Source organism: Numida meleagris, chromosome 2 (genome assembly GCF_002078875.1).
Source record: "Numida meleagris isolate 19003 breed g44 Domestic line chromosome 2, NumMel1.0, whole genome shotgun sequence".
NCBI classification, from domain to species: Eukaryota; Metazoa; Chordata; class Aves; order Galliformes; family Numididae; genus Numida; species Numida meleagris.
The window spans coordinates 124,476,229-124,493,766 of record NC_034410.1 but is presented as its reverse complement, the minus strand read 5'-3'; the positions used below and the strand labels follow the sequence as shown (position 1 = coordinate 124,493,766).

Sequence of the window (17,538 nt, the reverse complement as noted above, 5' to 3'; positions counted from 1 at the left end):
ACTGCCCAACTAATGCCCAGCAAGCAACAGAAGTGAGAGAGATGAACTCCCATCCCCTTCAAAACTCCTTCTGCATGATGTCATGTGGCATGGAATATCCCTTTGGCCAGTTTAAGTCAGCTGTCCTCATTCTGTTCCCTTCCAGCTCCTTGGGCCCTTTGCTGAGAATGGCTTTAGCCCTGTACAGCACTGAGTAGCAGCAACTATAAACGTTGGTGTGTTACCAGCATGGTTTTTCTCCTAGAACCAAAACACAGCCTCATTCCAGACACTCTGAAGGAAACAATGTTGTCTCAGCTAAAACTAAGACAACGCCTTTGCTGAGGACAAGGCAAGCAGAGCTCCCCTCCTCTTTTCATTCAGTGGCCAGAGGCTGGCCAGCAGGCCGGTGGTTTTTCCAAGCCAGCAATGGTGTGTGTCATCTTTTGTGTGCCGGGTGGAGTCAGCCCTGCGAGGAAGCTGAGGGTTGGGGTGGAGATAGCACGCAGGCAGCAACTGAGGCAAAGCTAGAGCAAGCCAGGCTGCTTCTTTCTAATGCAGTTTGTTTGGAGGTGTCTTGGCTTCATTCTTTTCCCTTTAGACATACGTGGAAGTCATGACCTCATGCTACTAATCTGATTTCTGATGCTGAATTTGGATTTTCATTCTTCCCACTGTAGAACACACTAAGACACACCTTGGCATGTAATTCATTGCTGTACAACCTGCTAAAATTCCCCTACAAAGCTTTCTCCACAGCCTTCTGGCCACCCAGATAGCACCTTCCTCACTTGCCCAGAGGCACGGACAGGTGCTAACTGCCCAGCCCAGCCATTCTGAGGGGTTTGCTGGTTTCCTTCTTCCACCATCCCAGCTTACTCAGGATTTTCTTAGGAATGTATTGCAACATCACCTGCCCTAAGTCACCCGCTAGTCATACATTAGGAACAAACAAGCAGAAATGTTTCAGTGGCAGAGCCACTCTGCCTGTCCTGCAGCAACCGAACAGACGGGGCGAGATGCTGAGCCTTGTGCCGGCTGTACTTCTCACCTCCTGTACGATTTACCTCCGTGGGCAGAAAAGGCAGAGACACAACCACACCGCTCACTGAAATGAATGCCATGGTCAAATAAAAATCAATCCAAGTCCTCACCGGAAAATGAAACTGCAAATTTTAATGATATTGAAAGTACTGCAAGCGTTCGTTAGGACATGTCTGTATATGTGAATTGTAACTATTTATGGAGTTGACTATTTTGGCAGCTAGCCCAACAGACACCCCCTGCAATAAGCAACTCGCTCATTCCATCCATTGTGGTTACCCAAAGCTGCGTCCCTCTGCTGCCACTCAGCCCGCAATATCCCTTTCCTACACTTCTCCTCAGAGAAGTCCACTTGTGCTGCAGGGCCAGCAGAAGCTGCCCCTGCCCTGTTCTGAAACCCCTCGTGGTTGTGGATAGAGCAGTGTCAGAGGCTTGGGGCAGCTGAGGTAGGAAGTGCAAAAAAAACTCCAAGCCTTGGAAATTTCTTTATTGCTCAGAGTTTGAGATCCTGTTTGTAAATGTTTTAATCAAAGTTTAAAAAAACATTCAAAAACATTCAACATATAAATGACACGCTGTAGCTGCACACTAATTTAAAAATGTAGAAAATGAAGTTGGAAATACAATGACGAGCTATTTCTTGAACCCAAAGGAGATCAGAGTGTAGCCCCCCCAGTTCAAGCGTTCACTACACAGCAAGAATGAAGGAAAGCCACTATGAATTCCTGCAGCTTTTGGCTCCTACAATTATTTCCTAGATCATCTACAGCAACAATGTTAGTATAACTAACATCTTAGATAAATGACCTGGAAAAATGAAACACACACAGGAGTGCGTGCACTGGGGAGAAACAGGAGGGCAAGTGAACTGTTTCAGCAGGACAATTTTACATTAATAAATTACTTTTCTGTAACAAGAGCTGCCTTTAGCAGCAGGTCCTTCAAACTGCAAGGCTGTTAAAGCTTTCACACGCCCTCCTGAGCAGCGGGTAGTTAAAGACATATCTAAAGTAAAGGCAAAGCACGGTTCTTGCACAGAAAGGCACCTGCTGAGCAAAAGCACTGAGAGTTGGGTATAGAGTGAGAACTGACATGAAGCCGTACCGTCCCTTCTGCTGTTACCAGACTAACTAAATTAGAGCTACAGGGCTGTGCCTACAGATGGCACAATCACATCTTCGGTTTGTTTGCAGATAAAACACCACACTCCCTACTTCACCAGGGTCTGATTCCTACGCTTTACTTATTCTGACTGAAGTCAGTCATAAATCAGAATGTTCTGGAGGAGCTATGTCTGAAGTGTGGCTCTATTCCCTGAAATAACTTCATGGCTACAAACACATCATCAGAATCTGCACAGAGAAAGAGCTTCTGTTATCACTGACAGTGATGCAGAGTTACACTGCTGGAAAGCGACAGGAAGCCTTCTGTCAGGGTCAGTCGTAGCCTACTTCCCCACCTACAGACCACAGCCACTTTCCTACATCTTTTAGTCACGTCGGTCCTCTGGTGCATCACCATTTCAGTATGACTCATAAGATCAGGAAACTGTACTTTGGCACAGTTATTAGGCTCTGCAAAGATATTGCCTAGAAAAATATGTGGGCCTTGCACGAGCCTGACTTTGCCTTGCAAATGTCCTACTGCAGACCATTTTTCAGACGGTCCTTCGCTTTGTTTAGAGGTTTGGCACTCACTCCATCACTGACAGGGAATGTGATACCAAACTCACCACTAGTGAAGCCACGCAGTCATCGTAGTCTGTGGAAATACAGTTTTTGGAGGTTTAACAGATCCAGAACCTGAAGGATACTTTCAGTCACTACATACACTGTAAAAGCATTAGCCTTAATTTTATTCACAGTGGACATTTTGCTGTTGCAAGTTTTCTATTTCGCACCTTTTTTGAGGCATAGGGTAAACACAAACTACGAATTGTGCACAGAAGTAGACAGAAGTAAAGAAAGCCTACGCAAATGCCCATGCTGAACTGCATAGTAAGAAATGACTGTCCTTCTGGAAATCAACCTTTCCGTTATCTACCTTGCGGACTTAACAACAGATACACATTTCTATCAGTTAATAGCAATTGCTATTGCTATAAATGCGTTAGAGCAACAGCGACCCTGAGTTTCATGTCTGTATCATCACTGAAAGCTTAAAATCGTGATATGACGTGGTATCAACATGACAACATGACACTGCCTTCCTCTTCATGAAGCCAAGAAACACCTGAAAAACAGTGCTGCTTCAGCTCAAGTAAGTGTGTCTGCGTTCCACACCTGCTGGGCACAACCGAACACATCCTTAATCTGTGATTGGAATGAACACACTAACCTTGATTTACAATTTTATAGCATTTCTGCTGGTGAAAGTCTCTTGTTGTTATTAAAAGATAAGTAACGGTTATAAAAAACAGCAGACTTTAGAAAAAGCGTGGAGACTTTTCAGAGACACAAATGGGAGGTAGACACTTCAACGTGTTTCAAAGGCCGTTCATAATCTCCCTTAACACACACTAAATGGCACTTGAATAATTATTACCCTCTCTAAATTCCAAAAGAATGATGAAAGTAAAATGATATCAAAGCCCCAAAATCAGAAAGCCAGAAGTATACGAACATATGGAGGCACTTGTGAAAAGGTTTCAAAAAGATACAAATAATTGCTTCTTTTTCACTTGTGTGGAAACTGCACAGAATTACTGCTCTATTTCCCTGGGCATCTCACATCACGTGAGAGGAGATCAGGACCAAACTCAAAATACCTACAAACATCTCTGTGCAATTATGATTGGACTGCTGTTCTGCATTGCTGTAACGCTACCGTATCTCAAACACAAGGAAACTTTGACATATAGTCTACACCCAAGAAAAACAATGACAGATAAACTTCAAGGGAAGAGACAAAATCATATACTACTATGACACGATGAAGAAAAGTTAAAATTTCAAGTAGCAATCAATCACTGTAAGTCATTTTAAATAGTCCTCTTGAAATATTAATTCAGTGCAGAACAAATCCTGTGCTGCACAAAACTGAAGTATGTCTGCTAAACGTTATATCTCAAAACAAATGACCAAAAAACAAAGAAAACAAGATGTAAGGGACTTTCAGAAAAAATCCCTTCAAGAGTTGACAGCCAACCCTGCCAACCACAATGCTCAAATTACTGCCTCAGAGTCAGTGCTCCATGTCTTAGTAAAAGCCATTCCATTTTTTTTATTGTTTTCAAAATAAACAAAAAAATAACAAAATTCCATTTGCTCCTGTCTTATCTTCATGTACCTTTTCTTTTAAAGGCCTACGGTTTAGTGTTCACAACTTCAAAAACATCTGTAAATATACCAAAAATCAAAATGAAGACCAGACGATATCAAAATGATAAATTTCAGAACCACTCCGTTATTACTGAAAAGTGCACTGCAATAAATCTGTAAAATAGATCTGTAGGTCTGAGATGCTTCAGTCCAGGACACAATTTCCTCCATTAAGTTCTCAAAGTCTGCAGCCTTCTAGATTAAATGAGAAATCTTTCATCCACCAAGGTTTTAGATGTCAAATTCTTCCGCCCAACCGCATTACGAATAAACCTAAAAATCTAACGACATTTTAGAAAAAAAATATATTAAAGAACAAGTACTCAACACAGCATGCTGCAATACGTAACACAAAATAACTCCGTACTATATTTAAATCTTAAATGAGAGAATCAAGTGGTTAACTGCCTTTAGCGATTTGGAAACTTTTCCAATATCTTTCCACTTCGAAATGTGATAAAATTAAGTGCAATTGATTTTCACTGTTTTTTGTGTTTTCCAGCAAAAGCTGTTTGTCGCTTCTTTGTTCATGGCACGCACGCGAATATACTCGGACTATTTAACACTGCATCCTGTGTACAGGGCTTCATTACTGAACAATCTAAGCTCTCATACTGCCCCACCTTTTTTAAATAAAAGAAATTTACCTCCTGTTGCAAATATGTTAGAATAGCCGCTAAAACAAAACTTTGGGAAGCCAGATCCACAATGGAGAAGAACAGCATATCGAAGATGAGCAGCGTTGTCTCATTGCCGTAATAGAGAACTTCACTGAAAGAGTGTTCTTCATCTGCAGAAAGACAATCATTTTTGCAGAAGGGTTTTTACTGTCAAGTGCAGGTTTGTGAAGTTCATCAGTCTACACCGAGGAAGCAAGTAAGAAAAAGGAAAGTTCCAGCAAGAGGTGACTGTAAGAGCTGGCCACGGCTTTTCATTTAAGCAAAATAATACAAACCTTTCCACTTATAAAATGATTTAATACAAAAACAACAGGAAAAGCACACATGTGCCACACACAAATTCATTTGCCCCAGAAGGCTCAATCAAGTCCCTTAAAAAAGGCTGCTTTGAATAGGAAACAGACAAAACTTCCTTGTCACTGAGATTTTTAGCAAGTGCTAACTCTGGGCCCAGTACAACAGATTAATGAAACACGTGCTTAAACCTCACCTAAAGGGAGCTTCAGAGTTAACATTATCTTCATTCACTCAGTAATTGGTTTCTCAAAAAATGGGTCTTTTAAGCTTAAAATACCATTTTCTGTAGCCAAACTAGTTTAGATTACTTATTCACTCCTTTGTTTTATAATCAGTGCTACTCTTAAAGGAGAACATTTAAGCAAGTACAGAAAGTACTCTTTCCCTCTTCCTGCTTTCTTATAAACATGTTTAATGAAAGTTTTATTGGCAACAGCGTACTTTCATTACACATTGCATACGTTCTGCTTTTATGAAATCCCAATTTGTAGCTAAACTTCTGGAGACTACTGCAGTCTAACTCATCAAGCAAAATACTCATTTCAGTGCTTACATGATCTTTGAAATAATGGCAGTCAAAAGACTTACAATTGAACATTGCATGGACATCTCATCGTGCTTCTACATTTAACTCAAACATCACATACCTGACAATATTGATGGCTCAGTAGGCCTGAGGATGAGAATAGGGTTTTGGAATGACTGCACAGTGGGGCAACACAGACATGGGCTGCTGAGAGTCCTAGGTACTGGTTATCTTGTAACACTCATTACTAAAGATAGTGCTTCACTGCAACAGGGAAGGAGAGCCCAGTCCTTTGATGAATTATGTGTAGCTCAGACACCCAGACTGAGCTAAACTATCAAGCTACAGCCATGGCTCCTATCTGGTTAGAAAGCACACGCTGTATTCCTGACTATATGGCAAGGTTTGTGATTCAAATGAGGGGTTCAGATTTTTGCAGCCTTGGTGTCAGAGAGGAGAGAGCAGAAAAAGGTCTGCACCGCTCAATTATCTAAGCTGGGGATTGCTATTATATAAGGATGGCATACTTAGGATGGGTAACAGTCATTCTGTTAATATCAGTGGATTGGATTATGATTCTGATAAGGTTTGAAGTTTCTGAACAGGGAGGCTGGAGAGTCAAGTATTTAACGGACTCAGAATGAGGCCCCATCATTGGTTGCTAGTCAATACTTAGTTTTCACAGAAGAGATGGCTGTATTCATGGTTAGGGGTAGAAGAAGAGTCTGAACTAAGTTCAGTAGTGTCTCCAAAAATGTGTGGTATGGTATAATCAATTATTCCACTAAAACATCCTCACTGTGATCAATATCCTCTTCAGAGAAATTGTCTTTCTGCTCTTTTAGTTGTTTCACAGGGAATTTAGTTCTCTACAAAAACAGAGTGCTGAACTATTTAAGTATTATGGATCTTCTTTCCATTTAACAAGCAGATACTAGACCTAGATAGGAAGTCAAGGGAGCGCTTCATGAACAACTGCTCATCTCTACACAGTGTCCTTTCAAGTTGCCTTAAGGAAAAAAACATTGCAATTAAGTGACAAATAGTAAGTAGCATTTCTCTAACCCAGAGAACACCTCTCAGATACCTCCTTCAGAAACAATCATTTTAAGGCCTCTCTTGCTGCAAAGTGTAGTTTAGGTTGGAAATGCTGGGAAGTAAATCTACACTGAAACATATATACTCATAGAAGTGCAAATAGTAAGTGACAAATCTTTTTACCATTGTAGAAAATACTTTTATCGATCGGTTCCATGAACTCCATGCCTAGAATCCGCTCAAGGAGCAACTTATCTTTAACAATATAATCCATTTCTTTATGAACCTGTAAGAAAAGGAAAGACTCAACTTCTGTTTTATGATTTCCAAGGGAACGTATTTTTTTTTTTTTAAAGTGGAGTACAGCCACTTAGACCCCTACGAATGAAGAAAGCATTGGTCCATTCCAAGATAAAAATAACCACATAACAAAAAAGGATTTGTCTTTTTGAAGAGCAGGCTGCATTGTTGCACAGTACTCCAATTTTTTTTTATTTCAATGAACCACTGTTTCAGTTCCTATGAAATCTTTAACAACAAGTCCTTAGGGACACATGCTTAAACAGAAACTGCAGGCATGCAGATTTACAATGCTTAGTCTGTACTTGCTGTAATTTTCCGTAATATATTAATGTCAATATACATACGTGATCGATAAAAGAACTGAGAAATTTGTTCATGGTGTTGTATGCCCTTGTGCTTTGTTCAAAAGTATTTGCAGATGAGTCCAAAAACCTAGCAGGACCATGTCTCTGAAACACAACACAACCGTGACTTCAGTGGAAGAAAATACATATTTTAAATAACATTTACAGAATACAGATGTCTCACTTACTCTTGTCAGGGTTTCATGAATCCTGTCATACTGCAGTCTCATTTTTCTTGAAATGGAAATCTGAAATGTCTGGCCATCCGTGTTAGGAAGCAAACCTCTCTGACTACATAGGTTTTCCTACAAATTCAAATAATTGTAAATTAACATTAATCATGTTATACACAGGCCAAAAAAACAGGTCAAAGGCTTCCATTTATTCTCTTTCATGTATACACAGTACTTGATACCTCTAAATCTTCGAATTCACTGCATTCTCGATGCTTTTATAGCAAGATTTTTTTAGGACATGAAATCCTGACCCCTGCTGTCACAAAGTCATATTCCTCTTTTTACCTGTGTTCTATTCATTACCTTCTAAAACATTTTTTAATGTTCATTCTGAAGCCTTTTATTTGGCATTTATCATTTATTCTCTATTTTTCCTGCTTTTGCTTATGCCTCAGACTCCTGACTTTTCCATACCTTTCTCAGGTCATACAAGAACACTGACAGTTCATTAACTCCATTGGGAAAAAATTCCCTGCTTCTCCCAATATCATGTTAAGATCAGCAATTTGGAAAAAAACTTACAGAAAGACACAAAAATGATATTTAGAGGATTCCTCTACATTTCCATGTTTGGATGTTTTCACATGCTTAGCTTTTTTTCTTGTCAGTTACCATTAGAATAGACACATCCTTTGCCTAAGGTGCTTTCTTCCTATTTATCCATGCAATGATGGAAGATGTCATGAAATTTAGTGCATTGTGCTCCACTCATATTATATATTTAACACTTGCCACAAAGATACAAACAAGAAACTTGAAAAAATAATAATTTTATTAAAATGAATGTCTGTAAAGGATAGCTTATGTCACCAGAAGAGGAACAGATGGAATAAAATAAGTTATTAGAAGAGTAGATGATCCTTTTTTTTGGATATTTTTGATATAAAAGAGATGGTGTATAAATGCATGGGAAAAAAATGAACCTTGTTAGAAAAACAGGAATTTTATACGTAAGAAATCTGAAGAACAGGAAGAGAAGAGATAGTGAAGCAGAAGAAAGGTGAAGAGCTCGTTAAAAAAAATGTCAGGTCACTTATTTGTAGACTAACAGCTGGTATCTTTTAAATATCTTAACTCAGTGCAACGTAATGCAGAAGACTAGATCTGTAACTGAATGCTTAATAAATAAATACATTCTTAAAATTTAAGAAAATAATTAGAGTAGGCGTAACATTTTACTAATATTACTTACTGCTTCTCTCTTTAGGTTCATATTCATTTCTTCCATATTGGTGTCTGCATGTCCATGCACAGAGCGACCATGGATGTAATAACCAAAGCAGCTGTGCGACAAGAGGAACACTGAAATCTAAAAGAAGTGCAGGAAGAGAAGAATACTTTCATTAGATATTACCACTTTTTCACAGTGGAGATCAGCAAGACCAGCTCTTTTAGAATGCAAAATAGGTAGGTATCAAAATATCCATGGGAGGAAAATATTTAGTTGCCTGTTTACTTATTCATCTCTGTTTAAGTAGGGACACGTAATTGCTTCAAGTTTAGTTTATGAATGGCAAGGATCACAGAGTCAAAAACTTGAAAAATCTAAAACAAAGATATCGATTGGCTTTCATTCTGATTCTATGATACATAATACATGATTTCAGCTGAGCTTCTAGGAGATTGTACGCAATAGGTAGTATGATTTAATGCTTATGTACCACGATTAACTCTCTGTATGACCCATGCACTACATGTTATTTTCATGGGAAAGAAAAAAAACAAGGCTGGAAAGGCTGATAAAAGGAGTTAGTATCTCTATTTTTTTAATTTCTGATCAAATAACTTAATTCAATGTGTTCTCACTTACTCTTCTTGTAATAGAAAGCTTCAAGACCCTCATTTAAACTAATGGAAGTAGTTCTGATAAAACATGAAAGTGTTTGAGAATGCGATAGCTATTTAAGCAGGACGGTCATCAACATTTGCGGAAGAACCAGAAGATAAGCATGAAAATGGAACATAAACCAATATGGTTGTGTCTAGAAGAAAAAAAATACTAAAATGCAAAAGGAATAGAAAAAAATGACAAAAAATGACTCTATGCTGAATTTCTGTCACCATTTTCTACTCTTGAGTTCTGTAAGAGCATTGTAACTGATATAATTTCAAATAACAATGCAAAAATCATGTCTAGAAGTACAAGCGATATGGATGATTCCAGAATCTTTTTCAAATTAAAGCTTAAGTGAAACCATCCAATTTACATCAGTAAATTGAAGTAAAAAAAATCACCACCTTTGGTTGTCAGCTGGTCATCTTTGAACAAATCACGTGAATAAATATTAATTCATATTCTTAAGTAATAATATATTTTTCAAGTCAAAATGTGCCCATAGAAATTAGACAAAGAAATACTTACATTGCTTACACAACACAAATCGACAAATTGGCTTAATTTATCTTCAACAAATCTTTCATAAAACACAGCAAAAAATATAATCTGAAACAAATCAACCATATTTTATTTTATTATTCCAGCACATTTTACTTTATTTTCTGAATTGCAAAGCCATTAACTTCAAAGTTTAGCATCCATAAATTACAAAATTCTGCAGTGGTTATCACTGCATCAGGCTCTATGAAATAGGATTGACATCCTTCCTCTACACAGTAAGGTTGTAGCAATAACTTGCTTTTCATCTCAATCTTGGGAGATGCTCTAAATTTGCTTGAAACAAAAAAAAAGTAGCTGAGTAAATTCTCCCCTTTGACAGAATTAAAATTGCACGAAGAAAGAAAGAACTCTCACAGTTAGGAAGATTCATTTTTTATTCTAGCGTTGTACCACACTAAAGAAGCTAAAAGTCTAGATGAAAAAAGCAGAAAAAAAATACTCAATGCTACAGTAAGCAGAGTTATCATCACTAGGATGGCCTAGGGATATATTTCAGTTTCCAAGAACTGGCACAAAAACCCTGACCGTTTTGTATATTGTGTGTTTTACATACCTGCAGGAAGGCAATGGCTAACCACAGTGCAGCAGACACACCAAATCTCAAAATGCGGCTCCACGGTGCCATGTAACTCTCACTGCTTCTTGTAAGACTGGAAGAAGAATCCATTAAAGCCAGGTTTGAAAATCCCACCACCTGAAGAGATAAGAAGGTTAACATAAAAAAAACGTGAGGTAACGAGTAGCATTAGTTAGGGCTCTGCTGTTTTCATTCTAACAGGAAGTAAGAAGATTAAAAAAAAACAAGGAATAAAAAAAGAGCTGGGAATAGAAGCATGCTCAATATGAGATAGGCCAGTTGTGGGATGCAGTGTTATTACTGAGAAACAATTACAAACATGATCTGTACATAGATGTGTTGATCTATAAATGTTTACAAATATACAAACATACACAGCTAAATCTCACAACAAATCAACACTGATTTTTCCTCAAAAAGTCTAAAAGATTCTACTGCTAGACTACAGAGAGATCTTAGTTCTGCCAAATTCTAGCTTTCTAGACCTACATATTCCAGAGGCAACAAATTTTTGTTTTTCTAATGTAAGAATCTGAGGTGGTTTTTTGAACAGAAATATGTTTTCCTTCACTGTCCTTATAGTTGAACCTATTTTAAATAAACAATCTAGAAAAAGTCCCCAAATCAAAATAATGAGAGAAGAACTAAGTATTTCAGTTGATATATATATCAACTATGTGGTGAAAATTGGCGCAAATCATTCAGAACTAGAACTATCGTGGAAACATATTTGTGGTGGGATAAGTCCTGCTACAGCAGGATGGGACAGAGAACAGGATGAACAAAACCAATACAACTTGTGGATCAAGATGGAGATAATTTAATAACAGAAAAAAAACAAAAAACCCAACCCCTGATAAAACAGACTGATAAAAAAGCAGTCACAAAATACCTCCCACAGGTAGACCCATGCCCAGGAACAGCTACCTAGCCAGAAAAACCTATCCCCCACAAGGCTTTTTTGTTGAGAGTGATGCTATCTGGCCCCTTTGGTCATTTCAGGTAAGCTGTTGAGGTTGTGCCCTCTCCCAGTTTCTTGGGAAGTTGCGTCCCTTTCCTTGCTTGCTGGGGGACCACAAGTGAGACACCGTGCAAGCATTCCTCAGCAACAGCTAAAACACCCTGGTATTATCAACACTGTTGCAGCCACAAATCCCCAATACAGCTCCATACGGGTTGCTGAGGAAGTTTAACTCCATCCCAGCGATACCCAGTGTAATATTCAAAACCTTAGTGATGCTGCCAATGTTATCTTCACTACCTATACAGTCACCATTGCAGTGATGACGACCAGTGCCAGCCAGAGGCTGCTTTGGTGCCAGACAAGGCCTCAGACAAAGGAGACTCATTCTTCTGCACTTTCCAGCTTCCTCCAACCAATACTTTTCCAGGCTTCTTTACTAACACCATGCAGCCTGCAACTGTGATGAACGAGAACTGAACAGTAACTTTACCAAAACCGGTAACTGCAGAAGCCAGTTTTTGACCAATACAGCTTTCTCCTGATAGCAGCAGATAGCTGTATCTATCCAGGGCATTTTCCTTCTAGAGAAACTACATTTCCAACTCCAGCACAACAATGAAAGACATTAAAATTACTGGAGGCTTTCACAAACACCAATTTTAGCCTATTCAGGTATCTTTCATGACGTCCTCCACTATCAGTGACAAGAAAGGGACTTTTCCAGAGCATATAGCAGGAATTATCAAGTAAAATGTTTAAAAAAAAAAAAAAGTCTTTCCCTACTAGTAATAACAGGAGCCTAAGAAGATTAAACAGAGGAGGCTAGTTATGTCTTGGGAATACTTGCTCTCTTTTGTCCCCCTCCTTCCTCATGGCACTGAAGTCGGTCCTGGCCAATATCTACTGAAAGGACCGAAACAGTTAGTGAGGAATTTATTTTGTTAACAGTCTTTAATTTAAAGGAAAAATAGAAAATTAGAAAATATATATTAAAATGAATGAAGGTATTTAAAAATACATCAGAAAACTACACATAAACAGTGATATGCCTTAAGAGTACTTGCCAAAATAAAAGTACTTACCAAACAGTACAGAAGAAACAAACCAAAATGATTTTGAAAAGCTAAAGCACAATTTCTCACATATGCCTGAGCTGTAACCGAAGGCACACTGCCTTATGTTGTGACATCAGGAACAGAACTGGCACATTTCATTTCCTGCCTTATAAAAGGTCACTGTAGCAAATTAGCAGGAAGGAAACTCCAGTTCAGATAAATATAAAACCAGAAATAAAGCTGTAGACTGTGGCAGCAGGGAGCAAATAAAGTACTGAGTGCACACACAATGTATCAGCCTCTTGGCTGTTTAGGGTAACTCATTAGCTGGAAAACAAATAAAACTAATGGAGGGTTCTAAGGAACTTGAAGGGTTTGTTTTTTCTTTAAAGTCTTCCTTAACAAAATAGTGCAGTGACACGTACACCTGTTCACGAGTATATAAACGATAGCAAATTAGTTATTTCATAAAGTGACATGTTTTCAAGTGATCTTGAAAGTCATCTGCAGAGACTGCAAGAATTAAAATACAGATCATTATGTCACATTTTGGATGTGAATAATAAAAAATAATAATTGTAGCAGTAATACCTCCAGAAAAAAAAGAACCGCGAGCACTTGAAAGAGAGGATTTATCTTCCTCACTGTCTGAATTTCATTCCATTCATTGGCTATAAAATATGTTCTCCATATGCTCACAGGTGCGGCAGCACTTTTTATGTCACCTTCACCTAGAAAGAACACACACATTAAAGCTCAGAAATTTCATATTTTGGATCAATATCAGAAGTTAACCAAAGTTCTATACATTAACAAGTATAGTTGGAGTTACTTACCGTCAACTGCTTTAAGAACTCTGCCCTTAGGTCTTTCCCAGTCAATAAAGAAAATGTCGACAGTAAGTTGGGAAAGCAACAATTGCAACAATTGCAGAGCCTGTAAAAAAAAAAAAAAAGAAAAAAGAAAAAGAGAAATAAAACTTATAAATAATACACTTTGCTACACTTGAGACTGCAACTTTGTTAATAAGTTTTGATATGTAAATATATGTTCATTAAAAGCTGGAAGAATGGTAAGTCATGTGATGATGTCCAGAATTATTAAGGGAATACGGCAAAATAATAAATTCCAAGAAATCAGCCCAGCATTTTCCCATAACATATTAAGCAGTACCATGAATTCTGATTCAGTATGATACCCAGAATTAAAAATAATGCTTCTACGTACCATGGAGACAGAACACTGAGCTCTAAGTTCTACACGGATGTTTGAAGATAATTATTTTAATGAGTTACACTCATTTTTAATGGGAAACTGACCACAGTTGTTCTGCATTAAAAGAATGCACTGGCTTTCTTGATATGTTGTTAATTTATTTGGGTTTCCTTAACTTTTATCCTTGAAAGAATAACTTTCCTTAGATCCCTTAGACATTTGTTTTCCCATAAAGACTCCACAAAACAAATTTCTGTGGAAAAATAACTTAATTCTTAGAAGAACTGTTCACCTCTACGCACAAACAAAATGTACTGCTCAAGCCTACTGAAAATATAGAGGCATATGTTAACATGTCTTAAATATATGAGGAAAGAATATTTACCTTTAAACTAAAAGCACACGCTACATATGTAACAAAAGCTTTTTCTTGAGATGGAAGTGGTAAAAGGACAGAGACGAACTGCTGAGCCTGCAATTAAGAACCCACATTGAAACAGCATAGAAGGCAGAAGTAACAATATACAAAGGGCTTAAGACTGAATACCTTTTGCAGAAAAAGATCAATACTGAACATGCAATCAATTCAAATTCATAAAATATTTTAACTGACTATTAAGCAGACTGTAAGCACAATGAAACCTAAGGGGAAGAAACAAGTGATCACAAATTTAAGCACACACAACAGAATATCATATATAAACTTGCCTCAATAGTCTGATCAGAAAGGCAAAAAAAAAAAGATGAAAAAGAAAATGAATTTTTGTGTAAAAATGAATGCCATATTAACAAGTATTCATATAACAGCAAAATCTGGGAGAACACTTACTTTGAAGAACACGAGCCAATAAATCCCTGTGCCCACCGTGATGATAAAGAAAACGTTGGCAAGGTCTCCAGCATAAAATAGTAAGAACTTCAAAACCGTCTGCAATTATAAAAGCACACGGTACAGATCTGTAAAAATAGTTAAGTGACTTATGTGCATGTTTGTATAAAGTGTTCAGTAGCTCACAGTACAGGAACCTTTGTACTGAGAAGTAGCCCCAGACGACATTCTTGTACTGCAGCCATATATTTATTTTATGTTTAGGATATGAACTCTTCTAGTCTTTGCTCAAAAAAGAATGATTCTGAAAACAAAGGCCACTCAACTGATCAGAACAGATCTATTTATACTTTTCTTTTTTTCTTTCCAAGCAAAGCTATTTCCTGAATGACAACATCAGAATCCAAAAAATGCAAAAAGCCGACTTCCTCAAGTGATCCTAACTGCAAGACACGGTTCTGTGCAGCTATGCTGGAAATTATTTCAGTTACCGAAAGAAACAGAAGAGTCACATCACAGGGAATGACAGCAAAGGTCTCCTTAAAGGGAGGAAAATGTCCCTATTTGATTTACCAGCTATTTATACCTGTAAGTCAATTACAGAACTGCCTGTACGCCTCTTCCAGCCTGCAGTCCTGAGAAGGGACCATAGCACTGCGAGCCCACCCAGCACACCCAACGTGATCTGAAACGAATGAAAAGTTATTTGTAGATATTTTTAAACAGACATAAGCAAATCATTACATCGGTGAATTAAATGGCAATACAACTTACATCAGTCTGAATCTGAGCCTCTGACTGGTTCATCTCATAACGGACTGAGAAGGAAACCTGAATATTAAGATACATAAAGCAAATATCACAGAAATTGTTAAATGCTACAACCATTGTAACCAGCGGTGGTTTTCACACTTGTTAGTTGACAGGGATTCCCAACTAGGGTCACAATACTGGGGCAACATAAGCCTTTTTCTGCACACACCCTCACATGATGTGCCACAGTACCAAGCACAGTACTAGCATACGTGTTCTTCCAACTGCTAGTGCTGACTTTACTAACGATAACACTGGTTAACAGCTGCACCCAACTACGATCCTTTCAACTGTGCATGCATTTTTTCCATCTGAAAGCAGACACCACAGGTTTGATACTTCCCCTTTTACCAGTGTTTATTAAAAGGAAATTTAACCTAACTACAACATACACAATCATTAAGTGAGCTGTTACATAGCTCAGACGCCTTTTTTTCCCAACTTGAATGAAATAAAAACTGTCACACAGCACCAAAATTGCTCTCTCTAGCTATCTACCTATTTTAAGACCTAATTCTGTGGTTAAATAAACACATAACATAGGCAGAGAAGAAGTCTGACTTTTATTCTTCTATTTTTCTAATTCCCCATCCCATCTCTCCTTTCATGCAGCTAATATAGAATGTAAGGAATGGTTCCAGTACCACCAGTTCCCAGTTGTACGTCTATCTGAACTGGAAACCTCAACTACTGAGGAATGTTAATGAGCAGAAGACATTATTATTTGCATTTACTTGCGGCAGAATGATTATCGTACTATATTAAATTCAGTAATTTCACTTATTTATAAGCAGTGTGATCTAACAAGCAAACAAAGCCCTAGGTTCTGATTCCTCTGGCTACGGACTTCTGGATTATTTCACTTTAATTCTTAGATATCTGTTGCAAATAATAAACATATGCAGACAAAACAACAAAGGATGTTTTATATGCATTATCAATATTTTAACTTAAACCACAAGTGATCTGAACTGCCCGTGTCATAACAACCTCCTCTTAATGCACTTCCTCAAAGAAAAATACTCAATTTCTTGCAGAAATTGCTGCTTTTAGTGCACTGCATAAATTAGATATACTTTTACTATTTCCTTTGCACTGTAGTCTAACCTACCATTACACACCCAACTGTAAAATTCTACACATCTTGATTTAAAAAAGATTCAAGACAAAAGGAGAAGACTTTTAACTGCTTTGCCTTAAAGGCTTTGTTTTGGTGAAAACTTGCAACTTCAAAACTGAGCTGAACTATAGACTGCTTAGCTTTTTTTACAACCCCCTCAACATGTTCAGTCGAGTAGAATTCCAGCAGAACTAAAAGCACAATTAACAAGCCCATTCAATTAAGATAGCACAAAGGTCTCACCTTCACGCTCTGGGTATCAGGGTTTTGGACAAGCACGTCTGTGTAAGCAACAGTAATTAGAGGTGGGTAGATAGCTCCTCGCTGAGTATGGGATACCAGACGAATACTGTAGAAATACAGAGCATTATTTAAACGTAGCAAATGGATGAGCTGCTTGGAAGGTACTGACTGAAACTTGTACTAACAGGAAAATGCTAAGTAAAGAGAAAAACCTGATCAATAAAAGGTGCATTTCAAACTCAGAGTTGTGGCAATTCACATTTTAAAAGTAACTCAAAAGGCACGTACACAAATAGATAAAAGGAAAACCTGGGCAAGAGCGTTCATTTGTAAGATGATCCTTGAGTCAATCTTTACATACTATGCACATCACAATGCAACTGGAGTCAATTCCAACAAGTGACTTCTCCCAAAACATTACAGAACAAACTATTCTATATTTACTTCAAATTTCCGTCATTATTCTGTTTTTGAGAGGGGGAAGGGGGGGAACAGTATTGTTCTCCTAAGGTCTCCTACCTAAACTAATCCTTATTTTTTGAAAAATGTAGTATGTA

General features: G+C 37.8%; 1 protein-coding gene across 2 annotated transcripts in view; it reads right to left on the bottom strand.

The window, feature by feature from the left end:
* The window catches only part of TMEM67 (transmembrane protein 67), a 31,327-nt gene continuing 15,284 nt past the window's right edge, over positions 1,496-17,538 (bottom strand). For both annotated transcript variants that reach the window (XM_021386478.1, XM_021386479.1), the window contains exons 14-28: positions 16,982-17,087; positions 15,580-15,636; positions 15,392-15,490; positions 14,806-14,904; positions 14,362-14,448; positions 13,598-13,697; positions 13,353-13,492; positions 10,719-10,859; positions 10,130-10,210; positions 8,960-9,076; positions 7,720-7,836; positions 7,532-7,636; positions 7,068-7,170; positions 4,991-5,133; positions 1,496-4,624 (exon numbers count right to left, since the gene is read on the bottom strand). In XM_021386478.1, coding sequence (XP_021242153.1) covers positions 4,544-4,624; positions 4,991-5,133; positions 7,068-7,170; positions 7,532-7,636; positions 7,720-7,836; positions 8,960-9,076; positions 10,130-10,210; positions 10,719-10,859; positions 13,353-13,492; positions 13,598-13,697; positions 14,362-14,448; positions 14,806-14,904; positions 15,392-15,490; positions 15,580-15,636; positions 16,982-17,087 — 1,576 coding nt within the window. In that variant the 3' untranslated portion in view covers positions 1,496-4,543. The remainder of the gene's footprint in view (positions 4,625-4,990; positions 5,134-7,067; positions 7,171-7,531; positions 7,637-7,719; positions 7,837-8,959; positions 9,077-10,129; positions 10,211-10,718; positions 10,860-13,352; positions 13,493-13,597; positions 13,698-14,361; positions 14,449-14,805; positions 14,905-15,391; positions 15,491-15,579; positions 15,637-16,981; positions 17,088-17,538) is intronic.